The sequence below is a fragment of the Heterostelium album genome (assembly GCF_000004825.1).
Source record: "Heterostelium album PN500 unplaced genomic scaffold PPL_scaffold2, whole genome shotgun sequence".
In the NCBI taxonomy this organism is placed as follows: domain Eukaryota; phylum Evosea; class Eumycetozoa; order Acytosteliales; family Acytosteliaceae; genus Heterostelium; species Heterostelium album.
This window is the reverse complement of record NW_008805064.1, coordinates 2,878,807-2,904,177: the sequence shown is the minus strand read 5'-3', so window position 1 is coordinate 2,904,177 and position 25,371 is coordinate 2,878,807. Positions and strand designations below refer to the sequence as shown.

Sequence of the window (25,371 nt, the reverse complement as noted above, 5' to 3'; positions counted from 1 at the left end):
TCAACAGTTGTGGTTTGAACGTGTTTGATGAAAAATAAAATTATCTTATTACCAATTTACAAAAATATAATTATTTAAATAATCTTGATCAACAATGAACTTTGTGTAGTGTTGTGTTTCAAAGAGTTTGATTTATGATAATTAAGTTGATTGAGCAAAGAACACGATCTAACGTTTGATCATTTTTACAAGATATAATATTATTTAAATTGTTTATTTAATAATAATTATTTAACTATCTATAAATTGTATCTGCAATTAAAATTGTATCTTTAATTTCAGAGACATCATGAATTCTTATGATGTTAACACCCCAACCTGCACTTATGCAACAACATGCAGCAGTTCCCCATAGTCTACGATCGCTCTTTGCATCTGGTACCAATGTGGATCCTTCGCATTTAGCTAGTGTCGCACCAATGAATCCTTTACGCGATGGTCCTATCAACAGTGGGAAACCATTCGATATCAATTCGCTACCTCTTCTGATCAGATCGATCGACTGGTCGTAGGTCTTGGCAAATCCCAAACCTGGATCGAGAATGATCTGCCAGAGATGAATGCCCGAAGCAACCAACGTTTGAACACGCTCGTTAAAGTAGTCGCCAACCAGCTTTATGATATCCGGTTGCTTCTCGATGACACTGAGATCCGCTGGATTACCGGTTTCAGCTGCCATCTTTTGGAGATGTTGTTGCTGGAGGAACTGAGGTGTAGGACGATCGTGATTAATGATAATTGGTACACGATACTCTCTGGCTACTTCAATGATGGCGGGATCCCTTATGGCACCGGTCACGTCATTAATAACATTGGCTCCGGCATCCAAGGCAGCACGTGCCACTTTGGCATGGTAGGTATCGATTGACAGTGGTATGGTTGGATGATGCTCACGAATCTTTTTGATAATGGGAACGACACGATTGATTTCTTCGTCGGCACCGATCTGTACGGCACCGGGATAGGTAGACTGTCCTCCTATATCAATAATATCAGAGCCATCGGCTATCAATTTGGTGACCTGAGCAATTGCATTCTCCATATCATTGTATCTTCCACCATCTGAAAAACTATCGGGTGTAACATTCAAAATACCCATAATAAATGTTTTCTTCTTCCAATCCCACAGGGTTTGATTGATTCTCATAACTTTTCTAATGGTTAGATTACTTCCGAGATTGATCTTCATTTGATTCGTTGTAATATGTAATGTTGGATGAATAAAGTTTGGTGCAATACTAAATGAATAATATTTGTTGTTAGTCAATTGTTATATTAAATTCAAGCTAATTAACTACATACTCTGATAGTGGAACCAATACAAAGTCACGCTCCCACATTAATTTATGTGGAATTTCAAGATTCTCTGTTTTCAATACTATTTTGTTGTAATAGAGAATGTCCAAGTCGATGGGACGTGGTGCATTTCTAAAGGATTCTTCACGCTTCATATCCTTCTCTATTGTTTTCAACTTGGCGAGAAGTTGCTGTGGATCCAACGCCGTCGAGATACGACAACAACAATTGAGGAACTTGGGTTGCTCTGTAAAGTATGCTGGATCGGTCTCATACATAAACGAAGTGGTTTGAACCACCGAGAACAGTCCCAGTGATTGAATTGCATCTGTGATATTCTTGAAACGATCACCCAAATTCGAACCGATCGAGATATACACAATGTTGGCACCGCCACTACCGGTCGGTGTTGCCGGAATCGATTGGAGTGCACTCGGTATCTCGAGAGATGCATTCTTTTTGAAATACTCTAGGGTACGCTCTATCTTGACACCGGGCCACTTGGCGAGCTTGACAGCACCGGGCTTCTCCACCAACACCTTGACACGCTCCACTCCGAATCCAAGACAACAGGTACGTGCTACACCGGTTGCCAGTGCTTCGAGTGTATAGTGATGCGACGATTCCACATAGGCACAGACCGACTTTGACAGAGTACTATAGGAAATGGTATGACCAACCAAATCGGAACTACCACAAATCGATAAATCCTTATACAACTTCAATGTAATAATAATGTTTTGCTTGATGTTTCTCTCATTTGCATTTACACCAATTACAGCTTGTACATGTAAATCTTTAACTATAATTGTATCTACCATTTGTATCTAACTCTCTCTTTTGTTAACTATTTTTTTGTTATTATTTTTTAAACATATGTTGAAGTGAAGTTCTCTCTCTCATTGTGAGTCACATGCACTCGTTCTGCTTTCATAGGAGTAAAAAAAAATTTCATTTCAAAAAATTAAATGTGCTTTGCAGTTTTCCCACACACCAGTCTAATATTAAATTGAAAAATGAGTCTAAATAATTTTTTTACTGTGCACTTAAGTTGTGTACTAGTACACAAAAAGAGATCCATTAATTACCTCATAGATTCATAATCGTGTTGAAACAATGCAAGTACTCAACATTTTACACAAAAACTTGGGTCAAAGGTATTGTGAAGGTGCCCCATTTTTTTTTTTTATAAATTTTCAATTTTAAATTTAAATTCAATTTTTTTTTAACGATTTTAGATGTTTTCAAATGATTTATTATTTATTATTTTAACTAATAGTTTTTTTCATCTTGTTTCTCTTCTCCATCGACATCTTGAGTGTTCTCGCGATCACTATAATCATATGCCTCTGTTTCATTTTGTTCTAATGCTTCCTCATCTATTTCATTTAAATATTTATCTGTGTTAACAGTGTAATTATCATTATACCCTCCATTATTTTGTTGTTGATCATTACTTAATGAATATGTAGAGTTATTACTCGTACTATTGTTATTATTATTATTATTATTATTATTATTATCAACTAACATATTTGATGAGTTAGTTGTCGTGGTTGTAGTTGTTGATAGTCCGTCATTGTCATCTGTATGGAGACCGATCGCTGACAAATCATTTTCCAATTCTTCGTCTTTTTTCTTTCTTCTTCTTCATATTTCTTTATTTCATTACTAATCATTTCCATATATTTATTCCTTCATCTCCAACTTTGTTATGGATCAACATTTTCATTAGATGTTCTATTCTAAATTCTATGTTCTTCATTGATCGAGCAGTCTCTAATCGAGCATTTTCTCATTTTGTACATTGTTAGAAGACAAAAGAAGTTCTTTCTTTTCATGTTCTATGAAAATTCTTTCTATTTCAGGAAGAAATGGTATACATCTTTAATATTATTTGAAATTAAAGTTAATTAATTGGACTTAAAAATAATATTTGATATTTATATCTTCAACTTTCCAATCGAAATTTTCTTTGTTCTCTTCTTAACACTTCCATGCATCTCTTGTGAGCAAGGTAATGTCGTTTTCCACCTGTCTCTTCTTCAATATTAAAGAAAACATCCTTCTTCCATTTCAACTTGATGTATTAAAATATGAAATGGAAGAAGGATGTTTTCTTTAATATTGAAGAGGTGAAAAGCGACATCCCTTGCTCACAAGAGATGCATGGAAGTGTTAAGAAGAGAACAAGACAGAAGGCACTGCTTTTCACCAAAGTCAAACAGTGGAACGGTGACCTCTCCAAAGCGTTAAGAATGCTACAAGATAAACATCAGTAAGTATTTTATATATCTTTTTAATCCTAATAACAAAAACTAATAAACATTTTATAGAGTTATGTCGACTCAACTGGTTGAATGAATGAACGAATGAATGAACAATTAGCTCATTTTTATTTATTTTATTTTATTTTGTTAATTATTTATTATTTTAATATCAGGTTTTATTGAATGATCTAATGTGTAGATTGCATTTGGAATATCGTTTGACTTTGCTCGTTTCACAGCTGATTCATGATCGTGTTGGTGATCTAACCATCGTTGAATGAGTCGTTGTTCTAGTGTAGATCGATCTGCGTCAATGAATATTGTAAAGTCGAAAAATCGATGTAATCTATTCCAAGGTGATACATCGAGTAGCAAATAGTTTCCTTCGATCAATAGGATCTCTATTGATCGATCGACAACAGCTGCACCAGCTCTAGATATATCCAACTCACGATCGAAAGTAGGTATTATTATTTCATTATATTCTAAATCATCATCATCATCATCACTATTATTATTATTATTATTATTATTATTGCTTTGCTGTTGTGGTTGTTGTTGTTGTTGTTTAGATAGACGATCCAATATTGTTTTAAAACCAATGACATCAAAGGTTGGTGGTGATCCTTTACGGTGAAGTAATGATCGTTCTTTTAATATGCAATTATCTAGATGGTAGCCATCCATCGGTACAACTACAGTTTTTAGACCACTACTTTGAAGTTTCTCACATAATCTCACAGAGATGGTTGACTTTCCTGCGGCTGGTGGTCCTGCAATACAAACTAACATTCTATTACCAACATCTTTATTTGAAGAATTCTTTTCTTTGCGTAGGTTATATCTATTATTTATTTCATTATATAAATAATCTATTTTGTTTAATAGTTCTTCTTTATTCATTTTTCTTATTAACCAAAAAAAAAAAAATGAAATATAAAAAAAAATCAACCAATAAACACAAGTGTACACTTTAAAATTCTCATTGAAGTTCAGTTCATTCTCATTTTTTAAATAGTCAACTATGAGCTGTGAATAATGAATGGTATCTTTTCAAAATCATTTAGGTTTGTTGTGTTCATCTAGAATGAATCGGTTCAACAACTTTAATACCAATAAAAACTCTTTACATACTAATATTATTTGTTCCTTTTTTAACAATATCTCACAACACTGATTAAACACCTAAATTATAATTGATTTTGATTGGTTGTAAGCTTATCGACAACAACATATGATCTGTGATAAGATAATGATGATAATTATAACGACGATGATATTTCTTTGTCAAAACATTTTAAAATTTTAATTAATTAATGATATTATTATTTAAAACAACAATGATATAAATGTGTATTTTAAATACATATATGTATGTGTTGTGATGTATGTATGTCTTTTTTTTTTTTTCTATTTTAAAATTGTGTTTTGTTTTCAATTTTAAAATAAAACACCTTTTTTTTTATTTATTTTTATTTTGAATAAAAACAAAAAAAACAACAAACAAAAAAACAATGAAAACAGATAACATAACATAACAACATATAGGCATAATAATAAAAAGATATTTCCACTCATTGTTGTTAATAATGATCATGATAATTTTTAAAAGTGGGAACAAAACACAACACAAACTCATACAAAGATAAAGCAAACACACAAAACGCTGTAATCAATGTTTGTGTGTGAAATTGAATGCTCACAAAGAAAATAAACACACAGAAAAAACCCCCAAAAATCAAACCTTTTTGATCATTTTGCTGTTTCACCACACAAACACTCTTTTTACTTAAGTTTTAATTAAATATAAATACTTTTTGTTTTTTTTTTTATAATATAACAAATCAATTGATTGTTTTTTTATTTTAAAAATTATTTATCATATATAATCAACCTCTTATTTATTATTTATAAATATTTTAGAGTTAAGAAAGAATATCTTTTATTTTCAAAGTCAAGTCAAATCAAATCAATTCATTTTCAGAACAAAAAATATAACTTTCCTTTTTTTCAAAAATTTTTTTTTTTAATTTTTATAAAAATTGATTTAAAGATCTGACTGGAGGTTCAATATTAATTGAGAATTATATATTTAATAATAATAATCCAACCATATCTGTGTTCTTTTTTTATTTAAAAATAAAAAAAAACAACCAAACCACACAATATAAGTGTTGTCTGCTCATCACATTACAACTCCCTCCAAAACACTTAAATTAAAAGTAGTAGTAGCAGTAGTAGTAGTAAAAACAACAACTCAAAAATTACAATAACAAAAAAACAAAGTAAAAAGTAAATCATATATATCATTTAGGTGGTCAGTTCAGTTCAGTCAGTCAACCTTTAAATAAATATTGTAAAAAAACAATTGAAAAGAGAAAAAACAAGTCACTAGGCAGATTCAATCAATCACCATAAACAATAAATAATATTAAAATAGATTCGACAAAACAAAACAAAACAAGAAGAAGAAGAGGAGGGAAGAAGAGTGAGAGAGGTGACATACAATTCAATCATTATATATAAATATATACAAATATTAAAATTTGTTTTTTTTTTTTAAAAAAAATAATTGTTTTAAAAATAATAATTAGTTTTATAACTTTTTATTGTTAGTAGTAACAAACAAACAATAATAAAAATAGAATAATTTAAATATTATTTTTATTTATTTATAATATATATATATATAAATGGGACACCCACTTGAATTATCATCAATCGAATTAAGTAAGTTTTAGTTTCGGATATAATAAGTAATCATTTATAAAAAAAAAAAAAAAAAAAAAAAGATATTTATTTAAATTCTTTTAAATATTTTTAGATCATGTTGAAGAATGGCTAAATAATAACTATTTAATGTGGAATGAGAGCATTATGTATAGAGGATATGTAATGACCAAACGAAAATCAGAGAGTAAATGGACATCTTCTATCATTGTCATTACTCAATATCATATTTTGATATTCACAGAGGGCAAAGAAATGACAAAGAAACCACCAAAAGATCATCATATCTATGATATTAAGGAATTAACTAATAAAGTTGAATTTGTTGTATGTATTAATCAATCAATCAATCAATCACATTATTTTTGGAAAGTTATATTGGATCGGGAATCGGCATCGGAATCGAAAAAAATAAAATAATTTCGATATACATTTGGAACTAATCAAAATAAATACATATTACATATTGTTATTATATAGTTGACAGTATTATTTCAAAAAGGTAAACAAAAAACAAAATTGAAATTTAAATCAGAGGGTATGGATACTATATTGTCAGTTCTGAGACGTCTGAAACATGCACAGAATGGCGAGCATTGTCAAGCGGAGCTGGCTGTCAATGTCAAGTCGAATGCTCTGCTGGCATCGACTGCTTTTCATCCACCGACGGGCGCCAAACTCAACTTTGTCGACAGTTTCACCGATATCTATAGAGGCTGGTGCAGCTACTACCAGGTGAACCCACACATCCCTCTCACCAACTTACTCACCAAGATGATCAGCGAGGAGAACCGTGAGATCGATCTCTACACCGACCTGCAGCAATCAGAGTACTCTGACATCATCTTGGACATGGTGCCGCTGCTCAATGCACTGAGACACGACCGCTATTTCATTGGACTGACACTGCGTGACCTGAAGAAAGAGGCGGTCATCAAAGCACTCTCAGATCTCGTACTGCACAACCAGCATCTCAAGAAGCTGTCGATTCGCCGTTGTGGAAGTGAAGCGCTCCACTCTGTGTTCCTCTCGCTGTCGCTCAACAAGAAGAATGCAATCCAGATCCTCGACGTCTCTGAGAATCCACTGTCTTCGAAAGCCATAACCTCGCTGGTGAGCTGCATGCAGCAGTTCCAACATGCACTGGTGTATCTCGATCTCTCCAACTGCCAGATTCCAGCGAAACAAGTGACTGCGCTGTTTGAGGCATTCGAAAAGAACTATGGAATGTCGCTCACCCTCGAGTACCTCAATCTGTCACACAATAAATTCGACGACCAAACCAACTATGCATTCTCCAGCTGGATTATCAAGTCACAGGGATACAGTAAGCTGAGACATCTCTTGTTGAACGGCTGCGGTGTATCCACCTACAGTTTCTATGCGCTACGAAATCTGGTGGTGCTCGAACATATCGATATCTCGAATAACAAGTTGGAGGTTGGCGGTGAGTTGGATAAGCTACTTCCGATTCTCTCGATTCCAACTCTACACCGTTTGGATTGCAATCATTGTCCGTTGAGTAAAGAGGTATTGGCTTTGATCATCTGTAAGATGTCAGACAAGAAACCGTCGGTTCACCTCGAATTCCAGGGATTGAACTTGGTCAATGCCGAAGATAACTTTGATATGTTCTTCAACGCGCTTTCATTGTTCCGTGACAGCGAGAACTCGATTAAGGTTTTCAACTTGCGTCACATCAGAGGCACTGAGAAGACAATCATCTCACTGCTCCAAACACTCTCGGATATAAAAGTGAACGAATTAACATTGGATGGACTTACCATTGTCTATCCACAGCAGAACAACAGCAGTAATAGCAGCAGCAGCAGCAGTAGCGATAGCTCATCGAGTGACTCTGGTATCAATAATAACAGCAACCCATTGAAAACCGATGCAACTTCCAACAGTACTTCGACCTCTTCTACAACAAGTCCGCACTCACAACCAATAAACAGCAGTGGTGGATCAAACAATACAACCAACGTAGTTAACAATCGTCTGGTATTCAGTTTAGCAACATCCATCGATTTGAACAATCCAAATGAGGAGGATCGTCAATCAAGCAGTAACAACAACAACAACAACAATAATGATTTTACAAATGGATTCCATGAATCCGATGGAAACAGCAACAACCACGTAGGAGAAGTTGCAGCAGGTTTAAGTTATAATCAATCTTTTAGTACACTGTTTAACAAATCGCTACAAAAGCTCTATATGAATCCGGAACTTCGTACTCTAAGCTTGTCAAATGTTGGAAAGGTCACAATGACATTGATTCCATATTTTGGAAAGAATTCCTCGGTTACTTCACTCGATATCTCTAGAAATCAACTTGGCGATCAGGGTGCCAGTCTTTTGGCACAGGCACTCGCCAGTAACCGTAGTATTCTAGCGATAAACATCGATGCCAACGCCATCACCAATGTCGGATGGAATGAAATCTTGATGTCACTCACAGAGATTGGAAAATCAACAGCCAAAGATTCACCAACACTTCCAGTGTCAACCGTTCGTTCTCGACTTCATTCAATGATCTACCCGAGATCAGATTTCGAAAAGTTGATTGTTGCTACTGACGATCCGGTTCGTCGTGTTTCCATCTATCTGCTGATCAGCAAAATACAGATGGCATTGATTGGCAATGGCAACTTCTTTTATTCCGATCGTCGTAATTGTATAAATGCTAAACTCCCAGTTGGTTTCACCATTAGAAAACAAGACCATTTCTTCCCTCAGACTCCAACCGTGCTCTATCCGCGCACACCCATACCAGCGGACATTCTTGCACATCAGAAACTCAAAGTAGAGCAACAACGCAATGGAAATCCTCAGAGTGCCATTTCCACACTAGCGCAATTCCTAAAGGTTCCAGTGAAGCTCAATAAATCATCGGTTGTCAATGCCATTAATCCAAATAACGTAGTAATAGGACCGCCTACAACAACAAACAACAATCCATCGATACCGAAGAAACCAATATCAAACAACAATAACAACAGCAATAATAATAACAATAACTATCATCATAATCATAGTCCAGCAGTTATTACACCAGTTATCAATGCCAATAAATGTGAATCACCCAATGTGTTGGCTGCTCAACTACCAAGAAGTGAACGTAACTCTCCCGTTCCATTCAGTGAGGATAACAATGGTGCACCTAGCTTGGTTTCAAATTCTATTCCAGTCAATAGTATGCTCGCTTCAACATCAAAACTGGATACGTTGTTAACTAGTAACTCGACTAGTCTACCTCGACCCAAATCAACAATGTATCCATCGATTCCAGCATTTGATACTTCGCCATCGAAACCTACATCCACAACCACCACCGGCTCAACATCTTCATATAGAAAGTCATCGAAAGACACGCTAAACAGTGGACAACACGACCAGCCTGTCACTCACCAACAGGTATTCGATGCCATTCAGAATCTTGAGTTTGCAACCAACTACTGTTCCACTCTTAATGGCTATACGACACCACCAAAGTCACCACCAAAGTTGGCGACAGTCGGTGACAGTCACTCAACAAACACCACACCAACAAAGACAACCGCTTCATCGCCAACATCCGCTTCATCCACTTCCAAAAAATCTAAAACCATCTTAAAATTGAAGGGATCACCCTCCACTTCAACATCGTCATTATCTTCACTGACATCATCGTCATCGTCATCGTCGCTGTCTTCGTCATCGATGTCCTCACTTTCCAATCTTATTTTGGTGCCACACGGTGGAAATACTACTAGCAAAGTCGATAAATCATCGAGTTCCGAGAATTTGATGATCACCAAAACCAACAAGTCCAAACGTAGTAGTGTAGAATCACCAATGTCTACACCATTCCGTAAAGTATCGTTGAGCGCTTCAACATCTTCTTCATCGATTGCCGAAGATGCCGAGGCTTCGAACACTTTAACCACAACAACAACAACAACATCGATATCATCATCAGAGTTTGGTTCCATTCTGAACATGAACCAACAAAATCCATTTACAAGAGTACGTAGCCAGAGTGTTTTGACACCGATCAAACTGGATGATCTATTGGTAACCAACCATGACAATCCAATCATTGTACAAAGCTCAACTTCATCGTTAGAATCTGGTCTATAGTTAGATAGATAATGTAACTCTCAAACAACAACAACAACAATACCTCTCACCACAAAATACAAGCAAACTATAAACAAAATATAACAAAAATATTATTAATTATTGTATTAGAAATAATAATAATAATAATAAAAAAAACAAAAAACAAATTTATTTATTATTTAAAAAACAACGAGCATCATTGAATTCATAGTATTTTCATTTACAATTGTATTTTTATTTGTTTATTTTGTTATATATATATATACTATCATATATGATGATTGGGTCTTAAGTTGCTCTTTGACTATTAGTTTGGATTCTCAAGTTTATTTTGAATATCTTTACAATATTGATCACAAAATGCCTCTGGTAATTGACCCAACAACGATATCTTATCTAACATTTCATTTTGTCCCATTGCTTTCTCGTCATTGGAACTGAATATCTTTATAAAAAGTTCACATTGTTCTCTATATTTAGAGATTTCCTCGGCTGAATAATTATTTTGATTGTCTTCAATCCATTTGGGATACTAAAACATTTTCGAGTTAGAAAGAGTCCAATAAGAAATAGTTGAATTATCAATATTTATATTGTTGTTGCTTTGAACTTACATTTTCTACTATATATTTCATTGATTCATCATAGAAATCATTGATAGAATCACCCATACCCGATAGATCCTCACCATCTTGAGACATCATGCTTGCAAGATTCTTGAGGAGATCTGCTGTAGAGTCGCTGTTGGCAGCTGTTTGGTTGTTACTGTTGGCGGCGTTCTCTGCCATACCTTTTAGGACATTGCCAACGTTACTTTCGAAATCTTTAAAGTCGATACCGGATACAGGTGGTGGTGCGGAACTGTCGTTGTTGGTATCACCAGGTGGCTTACCGAATCCATCGAATCCGCTAAACAACGATGACATCTTTTCCATTGTCTCTGAGAGTTCTTTCTTTTTCGCTTTCAGACATTGCTCCAAACAGTTGACCAAGAGGGTCACCGCCAACATTGTCACCACCATTGTCACCACCACCTTCACCACCGAAACCACCCATTGAACCAAAAAGATTCTTCATGTTGTCTTTGAATGAGATGGGATCGAATGATTCACCAGACTCTGCAGAGTAGCCATCGATCAACTCTTTCATCTTTGGATCGTTGAATACCTCATCGAATACATCTTTCATAAATGTTTCATTATTTATTGGTAATGCTGATTCATTATTATTATTATTACTAGTAGTAGTATTTGTTGTTGTCGTCGACGTGGTAGTAGTAGTTGTTGTTGTGGTTGTTTGTGGTATATTAGAATTATTCTCGTTTAATGTTGTATTATTCTTGAAACTTGAAGTTATTTCATTGATTATCAAATCTTGGTTAATTGTATTTGATCTCTTTTCATTTTGCTGCTCTTCTAACTCATCTAAAGCACTATTTAATAAATCATCTAAATTAAATGACATTATGTTTATATATATGTAAAACAAATTTTTGATAAATTAAAATTCATAGTGAGTGGTCGGAACTCAAAAAATGACATTATTGTCAAAATTTAATATTTTTTTTTTCCCCAAAACCAAAATGTGCTATGATGGTTCGAAAAAACCTCCTATTATACTGTTAATTATTTATAGATGAACATTATGGTATAATTTAGATAATAATACCACCCAACACAGATGAGGTGTCGCCAAATGTAATATGTCCTGTGGGTAAACTTATATAAATATTTAACAAAAAATAACAATAATGAGAGAGTAGGTAAATCAAAATGTTTTGAGTAGTTAATAAGAATTCTAACCTTGTTTTATTGTGAAAGGAAAGATTCAATTGTTAAAATCAACTATGTCATTTCTAATGATTTTAAAATCAATGTCTCGAAAAACGACACTTGATGTCGAGCTAGGTAATGACTAAGATCGTGGTATTCATCACAGATAATCTCATGTACCGGTGCATACTTGGTTGCAAAGACTTGGTAAATGAGGTACAGTTATTGACCTACGTCGTAATGTTGAGAACTGCCAAAGGATCTTTGTTGTCTTTGCTCCAAGGACTACAAATACCATACTCGAAGAAGCCAGAGTTAAAAAATGATGTTCTTAGGTGGATCAGTTTATCGAAATTCTGGACTGTTTCTTTTTATCAGATATCTTTGCTGAAGAAACCAATGATCACTGGAAGTTCGAAAATTCTACATTTAGTGACATATTTCAAAATGGTTTTGATTATCCTGGTACAATGAACAATAATATACTTGAATCGAAAAGTGGCCACCATCGTATGATCGGATGGAATAATGGCAATCATCATATGCTCGGATCGTATAGTGGCAGTACATGAGGTTGTGGTCCTCCTAACCCTGGTTCGATTCCAGGTCCGAGCACTTAATTAAACTTTAAAATTTTTATGTACTGCATGCGGTACGAGAAGAAAAATTTATAACAAATTACAAAATTTCTTAATTCCTTCTATGTTCAATATATTAAAATTTTTTCTAAGTTTAGATTCTATCATTTTTGTTTGAATGTATTTATTATAACAAATATATTTATTGTATTTACAAATTATTAATAAAATTTAAAAGTGTGTTTTAAAATTAAATCACACACCAATTATTTAAATGAAATAAAAAAAAATGTAAAGTTTAATTTTAATCTAATTTTAATATATTCAAAGATAAGAAAAGAATGAATGATTTAAATGAATGGTCGGCTGCAGCTGATGACTTTACAAAGGTAATGAATAGTAAAGGTCTATTTGCTCAGTTTAGTTGTGATATGTTGGATATGACAATTCCAAATGTAGAGAAATCACTTAGAGTATTAGATGTTGCCTGTGGAGCAGGATCTCTAACAATTCAAGCAGCAGAAAGAGTTTCTCAACATCATGGAACTGTTGTAGCTGTAGATATACTCCAAACCATGTTAGACAGACTCAGTGCTAACCTTGCTACTCAAAACCTTCAGAATGTGGAGCTGCACTGTTTGAATGGAGAGGACATGTATTCTTTGGAACCAGAGTCATTTGATTTTGCCTATTCATCATTTGGAGTAAATATCTTTAAAGACAGACAAAAAGGAATATCAGAAATGTACAGACTTCTAAAACCTGGGGGAATAGCATCGATCTCAACTGTTGATAGAGATTGGGTCGAGTATGAAATGGTTAGAGATGCATTCGAAGAGTTGGGAGAAAAGAGAGATATTCCAGATGAAATTCTCAGCAAACAAACAACCCTTGATGATAAGGAGTTAATGGATCTCTATATAAATGCAGGATTCAAATCTGTGGAAATTCATAGATCTACGAGAGTGGAAATGATGAATCTTGACACCCTAATTGATTTCTTTAAAAGCCCAATATTTGCAGCGTTAGCAGAAGCAATTCCAGAATCAAAACGCCATCTAATCCTACCAACCATCAAGAAACAACTACTGGAAAAATATAAATGTGATATCGTTCCATTTGAAGGTACTTGTGTAATCTCAATTGGTACCAAAGGAAATCATCAGTAAAAATAAAACTTTTTTTTTGTATTAAATATAAATGGTATTTGATTTAAATATTATTTATTTGTTAAATCTAATGTTATGGTTTTGGTTTATGGTTTGCCATTTGCTTTTTGCTTTTTTTTTTCTTTTAATCTTTCATCACTAGCTTTTTTTTTTTTTTGAATCACAAATCATCTTTCGGATGGTGGTTGTTCATCATTTGTTGTTGTTGTTGTTGTAGAATCGTTTGATGATGATGATGCTGCAGATTTTTGTTGTTGTTGTAACATTTCAACTTGTTGTTTTAGTTGTAGTAATCTTGACCTTAGATCGTTGTTTTCGGTTTTAAGTGAGGTTGCAATCTTTTCAAAGGTTAATGGTTCTTTCGATGGCTGTCTGCTGTATCTGTAGTAGTAGTTACGCCAAAGCTGTACATATTCACCACGCCAGACTGGAAGTGGCGATGGCACTGCTGTCTTCTCGGCGTTGTAGAATGGATTCAAAAATTGATCTTTAATGGTGTTGAGGTGTGTCCAGAGAGAGACGGTCTTGTTCTTCAGTTGTGAACGCTCACGCTCTGTGTTACAGAGGAAAGTTCCATACTGACAGCTGTACAAAGCATCCAAAATAGCAATCAAATACTGCTCGTTAAACTCAAACATATCGTGATAGTAAACCTGCATCTGGTGAACACAATCCATGAATTGCTGGAAGACAGGCGAACGCTGGGAGTCGGCATAGAAGTTTCTGTCACCGTGACGCACTCTGTTTCCAAACATGTGTCCAAACGACAGCCATTCCTTCTCGATGAGCACTTGGAATCCGCGAATGGTGCGGTAGTATGGGTCGAGCAGTAGGAGCGAGAGCGAGGAAAGTTGGCTGGTTCTATCCCATCCGTCGGAGCAGTGGAGCAATACAGGGTGTCCCGACTGGATGAGTTCGACTGCACGTGTAGCTCCGAGTAGGACTGCACGAATATGGTCCAACCACTTGGTGGCTTCCAGTTGGGAGAGCCAGCCGTCGTCGACCGATGGTGTCGAGGTTCCATGGACCAGCAACTCCAAACGATTGATGGAATCACGCATCGCATGAATATTTCCGATGCCAAGGAACTCAATGTTGCAGTTGTATGACATTTCATAGCCCATACCCTTTGCAAAGTTACCGATGGCGTTGGCTTTGGGACGAGCGTCGAGCAAGTGTAGTGGCAAATTACTTGGACATGACTTTCTAATGAGTTCTACAAGCTTTTCGTCCTCGGCACATCTGGCACGAGTGATTCCAACCATTGGTTGAGAGCTACGTGCCAGTGGAACACCGGAGCGACTCACCCAGCAAACAGTTGGAAGACGTCCCTTCGAACGGAATCCAGAGGCAATGCGCAGTTCGTCGTCTGTGATGCTGTCGGGGACGACTAGACGTGCAGGATAAGTCGGACTGGCATACTCGCAGTTGACCTCGGAGGTACGCCACAGCTTGAAATTGAGCTCCTGTCGAATGAACTCTGAGAAGAGGTCGTAGGTACGCCAACCGTCGTCGTTGATTGGGTCAGCGAGAGGTGGTGGACTGAATTTGAATGCAAACACCGAGAGTGGATCGGTTGGGAATGCAATGTGGCGGAGACGGCCAATAAGTGGAGCGGTGTGGTCATGTTGTGGTGCTGGCTCAGAGAATGGATAGACCTCACGTGGAATAATGAAGAACTCCACCTTTCTAAAGTCTTTACACCAGATACCAATCAATTGATCCACTTTAAAACTGTTGAGACGATCGATACGATAGATGGTAGTGAGAGGTACCGAGAACGACTCGGTCATTGTCAACTTTGAAACGAAAATAATTCTGAAATTCGAAGTGAAAAGTATCGATGGAATAGTTTCATTCGAAAGATTATCTGTATAATAAACTGGATAAGATTCTTTATCTAAAGCTTCACCTGGTAATATCATTAAATCAACTTTTTTTACATTTGATTTTATAACATTATTATTATTATTATTATTATTATTACTATGATTATTATTATTATTATTTATATCTAAATCCTAATTTAGTATAATTAATTTTTATGATGATAATTAGTAAAAAATTAACTTGTTTTGTTTTTCTTTGCAATTACTTACTTTTAAAGGTGATAATGGATCTATATTCTGTTGTTGTTGTTGTAATTGTAATTGTAATTGTTGTTGTTGCTGTTGTTGTTGTTGAATCTGTTGTAACTGTTGTTGTAGCTGTTGTTGTTTAAATTTAGCAAACTCTGATTCAAGTTTGGCAAGTATGTAATCTTCTACTTTATCAAACAAGTCAACTGTCATTCTAGAGTTAAAGTCAACTGGTTCAGTACCTCCGTTATTACTATTGGTACTACTAAATAAACTAGGTAGATTGTTTGTACTACTATTATTATTACTACTAGTATTATCAGATGAATTGATAGTGTTATCACTATTATTTTGATTATTATTATTTTGTTCGATATTATTATTATTATTATTTTGTACAGTATTATTTCCAGATGTTTTGAGTGAAGCGAATAAACCAGATTCATAACCACTGTTAGTGAATAGACCACCAGAGCTATCGTTGAGTAGTGATTCTAGTTTGTTGGTGTCACCAGAGTTTACCGGTGCCAAGAACTTGATGGTGTTGTATGTCTGGTTGTCGAGCTGCATCGACTGTCTGGTAAGATACGTTGAGAATATGGTTTTGGCGAGTTGCGATGCCTCTTCGATCTCGAGTGCACTCACGTGCTTCCTGTAGACACGTATCGACGAGTGACACGATAACATTCGATGATACATGATATCACCCAACTGCTTGCAGTACGTCTTGAACTGATGATACTGTCCTTGATGACTATCATGATTGTGCAAGAAGTAACTAAGTGATGTAGTAGTTGCATTCATATCTAATATCTGTTGTTGTTGTTGCTGTTGATTTTGATTATTCACTGGTAAATTCAATGGAATATTATCACCGCTATCTTGTTGATCTTGAATTTGTTGTTGTTTTTGTAAATCTTGCAAAGATTCACTACTGTTGTTATGGAATGTATTGTTTGTTCCTAATGGATTAATGTTGGTATTACTATTACTATTATTAACACCATTTATGATATTATTATGATTATTGTTGTTGTTATTGGTATGATTAAAGTCATCACTTGATCCTAGTGGATGATGAGTATGTAATGGTGAGATCGATGTCATTCAAAATAAATTATTATATTTGATTCTTAATATTAAATAAAATAAAAATAAATAAAAATAAAAAAGAGTTGTTGTTTTTTTTTTTGAACCAGGTAACCAAATATAAATTAAAAAAAAGTGTTTATATATATTTGCTACACAACGATAATACTGTCTTTCTTTATATCTAATTCAAGAAACTGAAAAACAAAATTTTTTTTTTTTTTATCAAATCACTGGTGATGTGTTGGTTGGATTTGGATAGAGATGGTTGAAAAAAAAGGATTTTTGCAAAAAAAAAAAAAAAAATCAATTTAAAGAAATTTGAAAAATATCAAATCACAGTTCTTAAAAAATTTCCATTAGTTTTTTTGTTTTTTTTTTTAGAGTAAAAGTTTGCAGAAAGATTCAAATCTCTATAAACATTGACTATTTCTCAAATCTATGAAAAATGAAAATGTTTAAAAAAATAGAAAACAATTAATTAATTAATTAAATGGAGATTCAGAAGAGGTAGCAGATAGATTTACATTTAATAGTTATATTAATGTTATCAAAATATAACATCATACCATACATAGTGACACCATCCCAAATATAAAAAAATGTTTGTTTACGTGATCAGATTAATAAATATTAGGATTCTGAATATAGATTTTGGTACGTCTTTATAAAAATAAATAGATGATGTCAACACTGTACATTCAAAATTCTAGTTTTGAAAATTTTCATTTAGTAAAATTATCACATTAGTGTGTGTATCGCAATGTAGTAAAACTTCAGAGTGGGTGGAAAAATTACAATTATTTTTAATCAACCGCTATAAATTAGAATAGGATTGGATTTGAGACAATGATAAATTTGTTAACTATAAAATATATCTATAGTTTTGTTTAATATAATTATTTAGAAAAAATGTTAATTTTCTTGTTTGTAGTTATATTTTTTATTTCTTTGGTAAGTGAAAAAATAGAAAAAATTGATATTTATATTTTATTATTAATTTAATAATATCCTTTAGTATAAAATAAATAAAAAGTTTCATCATTTGGATCCACCTAGAATTTTGGCGTATCCTATCGTTGGTAATAGTTTTTGGATAATCTCTGATTTACCGTATATTGGATTTCAAAAATTGATAGAGAAATATGGTGATGTCTTTGGATTGTACTTGGGAACGAAATACACCGTGGTAGTGTGTAGTGCTCCGCTGGCAAAAGCTATCATATCAGACAATTCCGATAATTTTATAAACAAACCTTCTTCGATTGGATGGAGAGAGTTTTCTAGTGGACACAAGGATCTGTTTTTGGCTAGAGATAACGATTGGTACACTGTTAGACAATTCATGGGAAAGTCATTCACAACCACACAATTGAAATATCAACTACCATTGATCTATGATCAAGCTGACAAAATGATTGAATACTTTAGATCTTTTGCAAAATCAAATTTTAATGTAACTATTTTCAAACAAACTTTTTTTTTAATTATTAATATCGAAATTTTAAAATAGTTAAATCCAAAGGATGCATGTTATAAATATTCTATTAATATTGCTTTGCAAATTCTCGTTTCAAAGGAAGTTTCCTATGAAGAGGAGGTAGATAAGGATTTTGGTAATATAGTTCAATATTGTGAGAAGATTGCACATAATATAGGAACTAGTGTTGTATTAGAGTCGTTTGAATTCTTAAAGCCTTTGGTCTATCTCTACCTCAAGTACATTGGTAATCATAATAAAAAAAATAATTGCCAAGTTCAATGAATTCTATCTTGAACAACTGAAAACTATTGATCCAAGCAAACCAAGAAACTTGATGGATCAGTTTATCTTATCTGCCGAAGAATTGGGTGACAGAGATAGAATTTCATTTATATCAACCGATTTCATTGTTGCAGCCGTAAGTATTAAACAATTTATAATTATATGAAATTTTTATTAATTTATTAATTACAGGATTCAGCATCAGTTACAATACTTTGGTTCATTTTATTAATGGTGAACAATCCTGATTGTCAAGAAAAGGCATTCGATGAAATAAAATCAGTTGTTGGCAATAGAGAGAAAGTTGAAATTCCAGACAAGACACAGTTACCTTATCTATGTGCTGTTATCAAAGAGTGCCAGAGATATATTCCACCTACACCTTTTATTTTTCCAAGAGAATCAAAAGAGTCGATTGTTATAAATGATATTTTCATCCCAAAGGGTGCCAATGTTCTAGTCAACTTTTATGCAATGGCCAGAAACAAGAACTACTGGCAGAATCCCGATCAGTTTGACCCCAATAGGTTCATGAATAACAATCATTCCGAGAACTTTTTGCCATTTGGTACAGGTCCCAGGAGTTGTATTGGAATGAATCTTGCGCTAGACCAACTCTTTATTGCCTGTTCCAATATTCTATTAAACTTTAAAATCAAATCAACTGACAACAATCCGATATCAGAAGGTGGTTTAACTTATGACATCTTATTAAAACCCAGTCAATATGAAATTAAATTTGAAGAAAGAGTTAAATAAACAAAATTATTATTATTTTATTACTAAATTAATTAATATTAAAGTAGTTCAGGTGTAAGGAAATAATTATCTAAAAAATAAACACACAAATAAATGATAGAGAAATAGAGAGAAAAGTGGTAATGAGTTACTACTAATTTTATTAGATGAAGGGTGATTGAAAAAACATCATTATGTTTCTATTTAATGATCATGAAAAAATAGTGTGCTTTGAGTGATTTAATTTATTTTACACTTTTTGAGAATTTAGTGGGCTTTTTGATGAAGATTTTTTTCTTTGTTGGGGCTTTCAACACCATTCATTTCTAAAAAAGTAATAATTAAATATATTTAAATTAAACTCCAATTAATACTTAAGCTATTTTAAGAAAAGATGAGAATGACAATTTGTTTATTTAATAAACCTGAAGATGTTGATTTTTATTACTACAATCCTATTTGTATTGACAGTTTGGTCATTTGTATGTATAAAAAACAATTTTGATATTTTTTCTTTTACTAACTTTTAAATTATTTTATAGTATAGAAATAATCGTAGATATTCCGATCTAGATCCTCCAAAACAGATTGCACTACCTCTATTTGGAAACTTGTTAAGTTTTATTTTTGATTTGCCTTTTATTAGTTTACAAAAGTTCAGTTTCAAATATGGTAAAGTATTTGGATTTTATTTTGCCTCAAAGTAAGTTGTTACAATAGATTGAATTCAAAATCATTTTATTAATAAGATATATCTTTTTAAAGATATGCTATAGTTTGTAGCGATCCAAAGTTGGCAAGAGAGATTTTGGTGAACCATTCTGACAATTTTATAAATAGACCTGATTCTCCGTCATGGAAGGAGATTTCCAATGGCTATCAAGATATTATTGTTGCCAGAGATCAAGATTGGTATAGTTTACGAAAGCTTACATCAAGAGCATTCACCAAGACAAAGTTGAAATCACAAATCCCATTAATGGAAGAACAATCTTTGAAATTTATTCAACATTTCAGAGCCTATGCAGATGGTAAAACTAGAGTAAATATTTTTTATTAAAACTTATTGTTAACTATTCTTTCTAACGATTTCAAAACTTAAATAATCATAGTTAAATCCAATTGAATATTGTCATAGATTTACTATGAATATCATTCTTCAAATGATAATATCAAAGGAATTGAATTATCATGATGAAGACAATGAAATGGAAATGAAGAATATTGTACATTACTGTGAAGCGGTAGCCAAGAACTCTGGTATCTATGCCAACTACGAATCATTTACATTCTTACATCCATTGATTCGATTGTATATAAAGTATATTAAGAATGAAAATACAAAATTGGTATCGATTTTCAAAAGATACTATGATGAACACCTAGCATCATTGGATCCAGATAATCCTAGAAATCTTTTGGATTCCTTCATTCTTGCATCAGAGGAAACCGGTGATAAGACCAGAATCTGCTATCTATGCACCGACTTTTTATTGGCAGGAACCGATACCAGTTCCAATACAATCCTCTGGTTTATCATTCTCATGGTAAACAATCCACATATTCAAGAAAAGTGTGCCGACGAACTGAGACATGTAATAGGTTCAGACAGAAATCAAGTATTACTATCAGATCGTATTAATCTACCCTTTGTATCGGCGGTAATCAAGGAGGTATTGAGATATCGTCCTGTCGCTCCATTCCCATTCCCAAGAAAATGTAAAGAAGCTGTCGTCGTTAATGATGTCTATTTCCCTGCGGACAGTACTTTCCTTTTGAACAACTATGCCATTGCCTTTGACCAAGAGCACTGGAAGAACCCAGAGGAATTCGATCCCTCCAGATTCCTCTATGACAACCACAGCGAGTTCTTCATTCCATTTTCACTTGGACCAAGAAATTGCCTCGGTTTGAACTTGGCTCTAGACGAAATATTTATTGCCGTCTCAAACCTATTGTTGAACTTTAAATTCAATTCTGTTGATTCAAAACCGATTAGTGAAGAAATGGTTTACGATATCATTATTAAACCAAAGGATTTCGAAATCTTTGTTGAAGATAGAATTGTCTAAAATTGAAAGTAACTGTATCATTTTGTTGTGTTTTACTACTTTTATTCTTTTTTTAAATAAATGTAATATAAAATAAAATTGTTCTTGTGCACAAAAATTAACAATAAATTTTTTTTTTTGTTTGGCAAGATGACTCAGATCCTTTTTTTTTATAAGTTTACATATTTTACCCTTCCTAAATTTGCAAGATATTTTTTTTTTTTAAATTAATTTAATTTACAGAAAACATTGCAAAGACTTCACCACATTTTTTGAAAAGGTTAAAATCGAAATATATATTATAATATTAAATATTTGTAACAATAGTTTTTATTATTTATTTAATTATAAAATAAGGTTGAAAAACAAAGATGACAGAAAAACATATGATATTCTTTCAACATGGATTGCATGGTACATTTGCAGACTACGATGTTATGATAAAGAATTTCAAGGAGAGATACCCTGATCTCTTGTTGGTGAGTGGATCTGCCAATGGTGGAGTCAAGACACGTGAGGGTATTGACAAGTGTGGAGAGAGAATGGCACATGAAGTCACAGAGGTTTCAAAGCTACTGAAACCCACAAAGATATCGATCGTCGGTCACAGTTTAGGTGGTCCAATCTCACGATATGCCATCGGCATTCTATATGAACAGGGTTACTTTAATAACGTGTCACCCATTCAATATATATCTCTTTCATCGCCACACTGCGGTAGTAGACGTCCTCAGAAGGGTGCATTCAACGTCACCGTATCTTTCTTTACCGACAAATGTATCAGTGTCACCGGCAAACAATTGATGCTGACAGACAACGATTCCAATCCCATCTTGTTGGAGATGTCAAGACTAGACTCTAGATACCTACTGGGATTGCAGCTATTTAAGAACCGATCACTCTATTCAACTATCGAGAATGATATTCACGTGGTATTCAATACATCGAATATCTCTCATCAGAATCCATACACCAAACAAGGAGGAACGCAACAGAGGCTATCTTTGAAGTATCCGCACTTTATCGACAGTGATTCACTCGCTGAATTCAAGCCTCTGACAGATTCCGACGATTTGGCATTTGCCAACGATGAGAAAGGACCGATCCTGCGAGAGATGCTAAAGAACCTACAAACACTGACATACTCACGACATCATATGAAGTTTGACAATGCATTATCACATACTCATGTCATCATGAAGAGAGAAAGTTTGAACTCTGCCGGTAAAGATGTTATCTTGCATCTAATGGATCATTTAATTATATAAATAGGTTAAAAATTTTATTTAAAACCTTGTAAATTGCATCAATAAAATTATTTTAGCTAATATAATTAAAAATGTGACAATTTGTTAAATTTTTTGGGGATAACTGCAAAACTTTCAAAAAATGAATGTTGCAAAAAAGACTTCAACAAGGCCGATTAGCTCAGTTGGAAGAGCGACAGCCTTCTAAGCTGTAGGTCGCGGGTTCGAGCCCCTCATTGGTCGATTCTTTTAATGTTTCATCATACCGCTTGCGGTATACCAAATTTATAATTGGATTTGTCGTTATGTTTGTTGTGATGTATAATTTTTTTAAAAAAAAAAAGGTTTAAATATTATTTTTTATGATGTAACTCTACAATACCACTGCAGTGTACACGAATTTAATATATTTTGTAACAAGACTATCTCGTACATTGTATCTGTGTATGTTATCCAATGCCTTCGATTAATAACTTAAATCTAATAATTATTTTAGATTAATTTAAAAAACCAATGATATTGTCTATCCTGAGTGTTTGTCTATCACTATATCTTATTTTTGAATGCTGATAGTAATATCTTTTAGCGGTGTTTTTTTTATAAAAAAAAAAACATAAATATGTTTCCTTTATAAAGTTATGTATCTCTTATTATTTCTTTATAAATTTAATATCAATAGATTCGACAAGTGATTATCTATCATTATATCTTTGTTTTATTTAATGAGGTGCTTATTTAAAAAAAAAACAGTAAATACAAGAATATGTAAATAAAAAACTTATAAAATAATGTTAATGATATATTTAGAATAAATAATCTGCTACTAACTTTACACAACCAAAGAACATATAAATGATAAAATATGATCTTGAAATGTTAACATTTTAAAATATTTACTATTATAACTTATGATTGCATATTTAATTTTTTTTATTACTTTTTTATTTTTTTGTTATTTTGTTTATCACCTAAATGATTGTAGACTGTAGAAAATATTAATAAAACATATGTTTTACACTCTATAACTGTCATTACATAGTTTAATAAAATAATAATAGTTTTAATTCAATTTAATGATCATCAAAAAAAAAATTTTTGATCAAAACAAAAAAAAACATTAATTAAATTTGATTATTTTTATTATTATTGATTAATAATAATTATTTAAACAAAAATGAGTGAAACAAACAACAATAACAATAGTAATAGCATGATGCTAGAGGTCAACAACATCTTTAATAGCTTTATGAATGAAATGGAGGAAGAGTTCCAACTTAGACAGAATATTAAAAACTCAACCACCGTAATCGACCAAACAGAGAGAAAGATGAATTTAATCGTACAGATGGCTCATACACAGAGTATGTTTGTTGATGATACACTGAAAAGAAATAAATGAATCATCAAATTATTAACGTTCATTTTTATTATTATTATTGTTGTTGTTGTTAATGTCAATACAATGAATCATTTTAGATATCAATAACTCTAAAGAATTGTATAAACAGATAGTGGAACTTGCAACTTCACTTAAACCTACATTCAATGAATTGAAAGCACTCATAAAACCATTCAACTATTACAAGTATCGTGATCACTGGAAACGTCATCTCACACAGATCGTATTTTGTCTTGCATTTTCATATTGGCTCGAATGTAAACAACTCCTAAAGATCGAAGTGATCCAAAATCATCTTGGTTTCGAAAGTACTGCCACCAAAGGTTCTATCACCGTCGAATTGGAAGATTATTTACTTGGTTTATGTGATGTTACAAATGAAATGGTAATAGTAACACTGAACATTATATATATGTATATCTTCCTACTAATCAAAAGATGATTGTTTTCTTTATCATTATAGTCAAGATATTGTGTAAACTGTGTAATTAGACAAGATTTTGAAACACCACTTCTCATTTCAACATTTGTTAACGATCTCTATGCAGGATTCCGTTTATTAAACCTAAAGAATGACATACTAAGAAAGAGATTCGACTCGATGAAATATGATATCAAAAAGTTAGAAGAGGTAGTCTATGATCTCTCTGTTAGAAAATTGATTCCAACTCAACAACAAAAACAACAATAATAAACCGATCAAATAAATAAATAATAATTTTATTTTTATTATACTTTTTTTTTTAGATTATTTATACTAATTTGTTTGTTAAATGAAATGAAATTACATATAATTGATTCACACCTGGATAGATTGTATCTATTACATGTTTTAATTCACTTAATGACATATTCTCTTGGGATGCATGTTGATCATCAAGTTCATCTTTATTGACTGGGATAACGCTGTCTACCTCGATGTTACATATGTAGGTTTGGTCTTCATTTCTAAAGACACTCAGGACTTGACCCTTCTGAAAGTGACACTCACTGCTATCTCTAACTGTTATAGTCTTTCTACCATTGAGAATGTCATTTTCGAATCTTCTATAAAAGGTAATTGATTGATGATCACGAGACAT

At 33.0% G+C, this 25,371-nt stretch overlaps 13 protein-coding genes and 2 non-coding genes across 15 annotated transcripts; 9 read left to right on the top strand and 6 right to left on the bottom strand.

Annotated features, from left to right (window-relative positions):
• Nucleotides 1-235: 235 nt before the first annotated feature.
• fol1 (dihydro-6-hydroxymethylpterin pyrophosphokinase) lies at nt 236-2,117 on the bottom strand (the record flags this gene model as incomplete). Its single annotated transcript, XM_020573416.1, has 2 exons — nt 236-1,238; nt 1,303-2,117. 2 exons carry the CDS (start codon nt 2,115-2,117, stop codon nt 236-238), a joined length of 1,818 nt encoding a protein of 605 aa, XP_020437533.1.
• Nucleotides 2,118-2,568: 451 nt separating this feature from the next.
• Nucleotides 2,569-2,981, bottom strand: PPL_02428 (uncharacterized protein; the record flags this gene model as incomplete). Its single annotated transcript, XM_020573415.1, has 2 exons — nt 2,569-2,927; nt 2,969-2,981. 2 exons carry the CDS (start codon nt 2,979-2,981, stop codon nt 2,569-2,571), a joined length of 372 nt encoding a protein of 123 aa, XP_020437532.1.
• A 732-nt stretch (nt 2,982-3,713) lies between these two features.
• Nucleotides 3,714-4,469, bottom strand: PPL_02427 (uncharacterized protein; the record flags this gene model as incomplete). The annotated part of the gene is made up of 1 exon (XM_020573414.1): nt 3,714-4,469. The coding sequence occupies one exon, from the start codon at nt 4,467-4,469 to the stop codon at nt 3,714-3,716; it is 756 nt and encodes a 251-aa protein (XP_020437531.1).
• A 1,790-nt stretch (nt 4,470-6,259) lies between these two features.
• PPL_02426 (leucine-rich repeat-containing protein) lies at nt 6,260-10,421 on the top strand (the record flags this gene model as incomplete). The annotated part of the gene is made up of 4 exons (XM_020573413.1): nt 6,260-6,296; nt 6,391-6,623; nt 6,777-6,834; nt 8,053-10,421. 4 exons carry the CDS (start codon nt 6,260-6,262, stop codon nt 10,419-10,421), a joined length of 2,697 nt encoding a protein of 898 aa, XP_020437530.1.
• Nucleotides 10,422-10,710: 289 nt separating this feature from the next.
• pex19 (peroxin 19) lies at nt 10,711-11,867 on the bottom strand (the record flags this gene model as incomplete). The annotated part of the gene is made up of 3 exons (XM_020573412.1): nt 10,711-10,848; nt 11,018-11,312; nt 11,386-11,867. 3 exons carry the CDS (start codon nt 11,865-11,867, stop codon nt 10,711-10,713), a joined length of 915 nt encoding a protein of 304 aa, XP_020437529.1.
• A 382-nt stretch (nt 11,868-12,249) lies between these two features.
• Nucleotides 12,250-12,747, top strand: PPL_02424 (uncharacterized protein; the record flags this gene model as incomplete). The annotated part of the gene is made up of 2 exons (XM_020573411.1): nt 12,250-12,310; nt 12,554-12,747. The coding sequence occupies 2 exons, from the start codon at nt 12,250-12,252 to the stop codon at nt 12,745-12,747; spliced, it is 255 nt and encodes an 84-aa protein (XP_020437528.1).
• Nucleotides 12,720-12,790, top strand: PPL_02423. The gene has a single exon. It is a non-coding gene; the product is annotated as a tRNA-His (tRNA).
• A 304-nt stretch (nt 12,791-13,094) lies between these two features.
• Nucleotides 13,095-13,922, top strand: PPL_02422 (class I SAM-dependent methyltransferase; the record flags this gene model as incomplete). The annotated part of the gene is made up of 1 exon (XM_020573410.1): nt 13,095-13,922. One exon carries the CDS (start codon nt 13,095-13,097, stop codon nt 13,920-13,922), a length of 828 nt encoding a protein of 275 aa, XP_020437527.1.
• Nucleotides 13,923-14,089: 167 nt separating this feature from the next.
• PPL_02421 (myotubularin family protein) lies at nt 14,090-17,107 on the bottom strand (the record flags this gene model as incomplete). Its single annotated transcript, XM_020573409.1, has 3 exons — nt 14,090-15,943; nt 16,022-16,451; nt 16,698-17,107. 3 exons carry the CDS (start codon nt 17,105-17,107, stop codon nt 14,090-14,092), a joined length of 2,694 nt encoding a protein of 897 aa, XP_020437526.1.
• Nucleotides 17,108-18,001: 894 nt separating this feature from the next.
• On the top strand, nt 18,002-19,613 carry PPL_02420 (cytochrome P450; the record flags this gene model as incomplete). Its single annotated transcript, XM_020573408.1, has 5 exons — nt 18,002-18,043; nt 18,126-18,545; nt 18,603-18,808; nt 18,891-18,990; nt 19,047-19,613. The coding sequence occupies 5 exons, from the start codon at nt 18,002-18,004 to the stop codon at nt 19,611-19,613; spliced, it is 1,335 nt and encodes a 444-aa protein (XP_020437525.1).
• A 373-nt stretch (nt 19,614-19,986) lies between these two features.
• PPL_02419 (cytochrome P450) lies at nt 19,987-21,664 on the top strand (the record flags this gene model as incomplete). The annotated part of the gene is made up of 4 exons (XM_020573407.1): nt 19,987-20,078; nt 20,140-20,295; nt 20,358-20,634; nt 20,705-21,664. 4 exons carry the CDS (start codon nt 19,987-19,989, stop codon nt 21,662-21,664), a joined length of 1,485 nt encoding a protein of 494 aa, XP_020437524.1.
• A 350-nt stretch (nt 21,665-22,014) lies between these two features.
• On the top strand, nt 22,015-22,920 carry PPL_02418 (lipase ROG1 family protein; the record flags this gene model as incomplete). The annotated part of the gene is made up of 2 exons (XM_020573406.1): nt 22,015-22,420; nt 22,916-22,920. The coding sequence occupies 2 exons, from the start codon at nt 22,015-22,017 to the stop codon at nt 22,918-22,920; spliced, it is 411 nt and encodes a 136-aa protein (XP_020437523.1).
• Nucleotides 22,921-23,060: 140 nt separating this feature from the next.
• On the top strand, nt 23,061-23,133 carry PPL_02417. Its single transcript has one exon. It is a non-coding gene; the product is annotated as a tRNA-Arg (tRNA).
• Nucleotides 23,134-24,064: 931 nt separating this feature from the next.
• On the top strand, nt 24,065-24,980 carry PPL_02416 (translin; the record flags this gene model as incomplete). Its single annotated transcript, XM_020573405.1, has 3 exons — nt 24,065-24,251; nt 24,367-24,674; nt 24,753-24,980. The coding sequence occupies 3 exons, from the start codon at nt 24,065-24,067 to the stop codon at nt 24,978-24,980; spliced, it is 723 nt and encodes a 240-aa protein (XP_020437522.1).
• A 61-nt stretch (nt 24,981-25,041) lies between these two features.
• Nucleotides 25,042-25,371, bottom strand: PPL_02415 (UCP029143 family protein; the record flags this gene model as incomplete). The annotated part of the gene is made up of 1 exon (XM_020573404.1): nt 25,042-25,371. One exon carries the CDS (start codon nt 25,369-25,371, stop codon nt 25,042-25,044), a length of 330 nt encoding a protein of 109 aa, XP_020437521.1.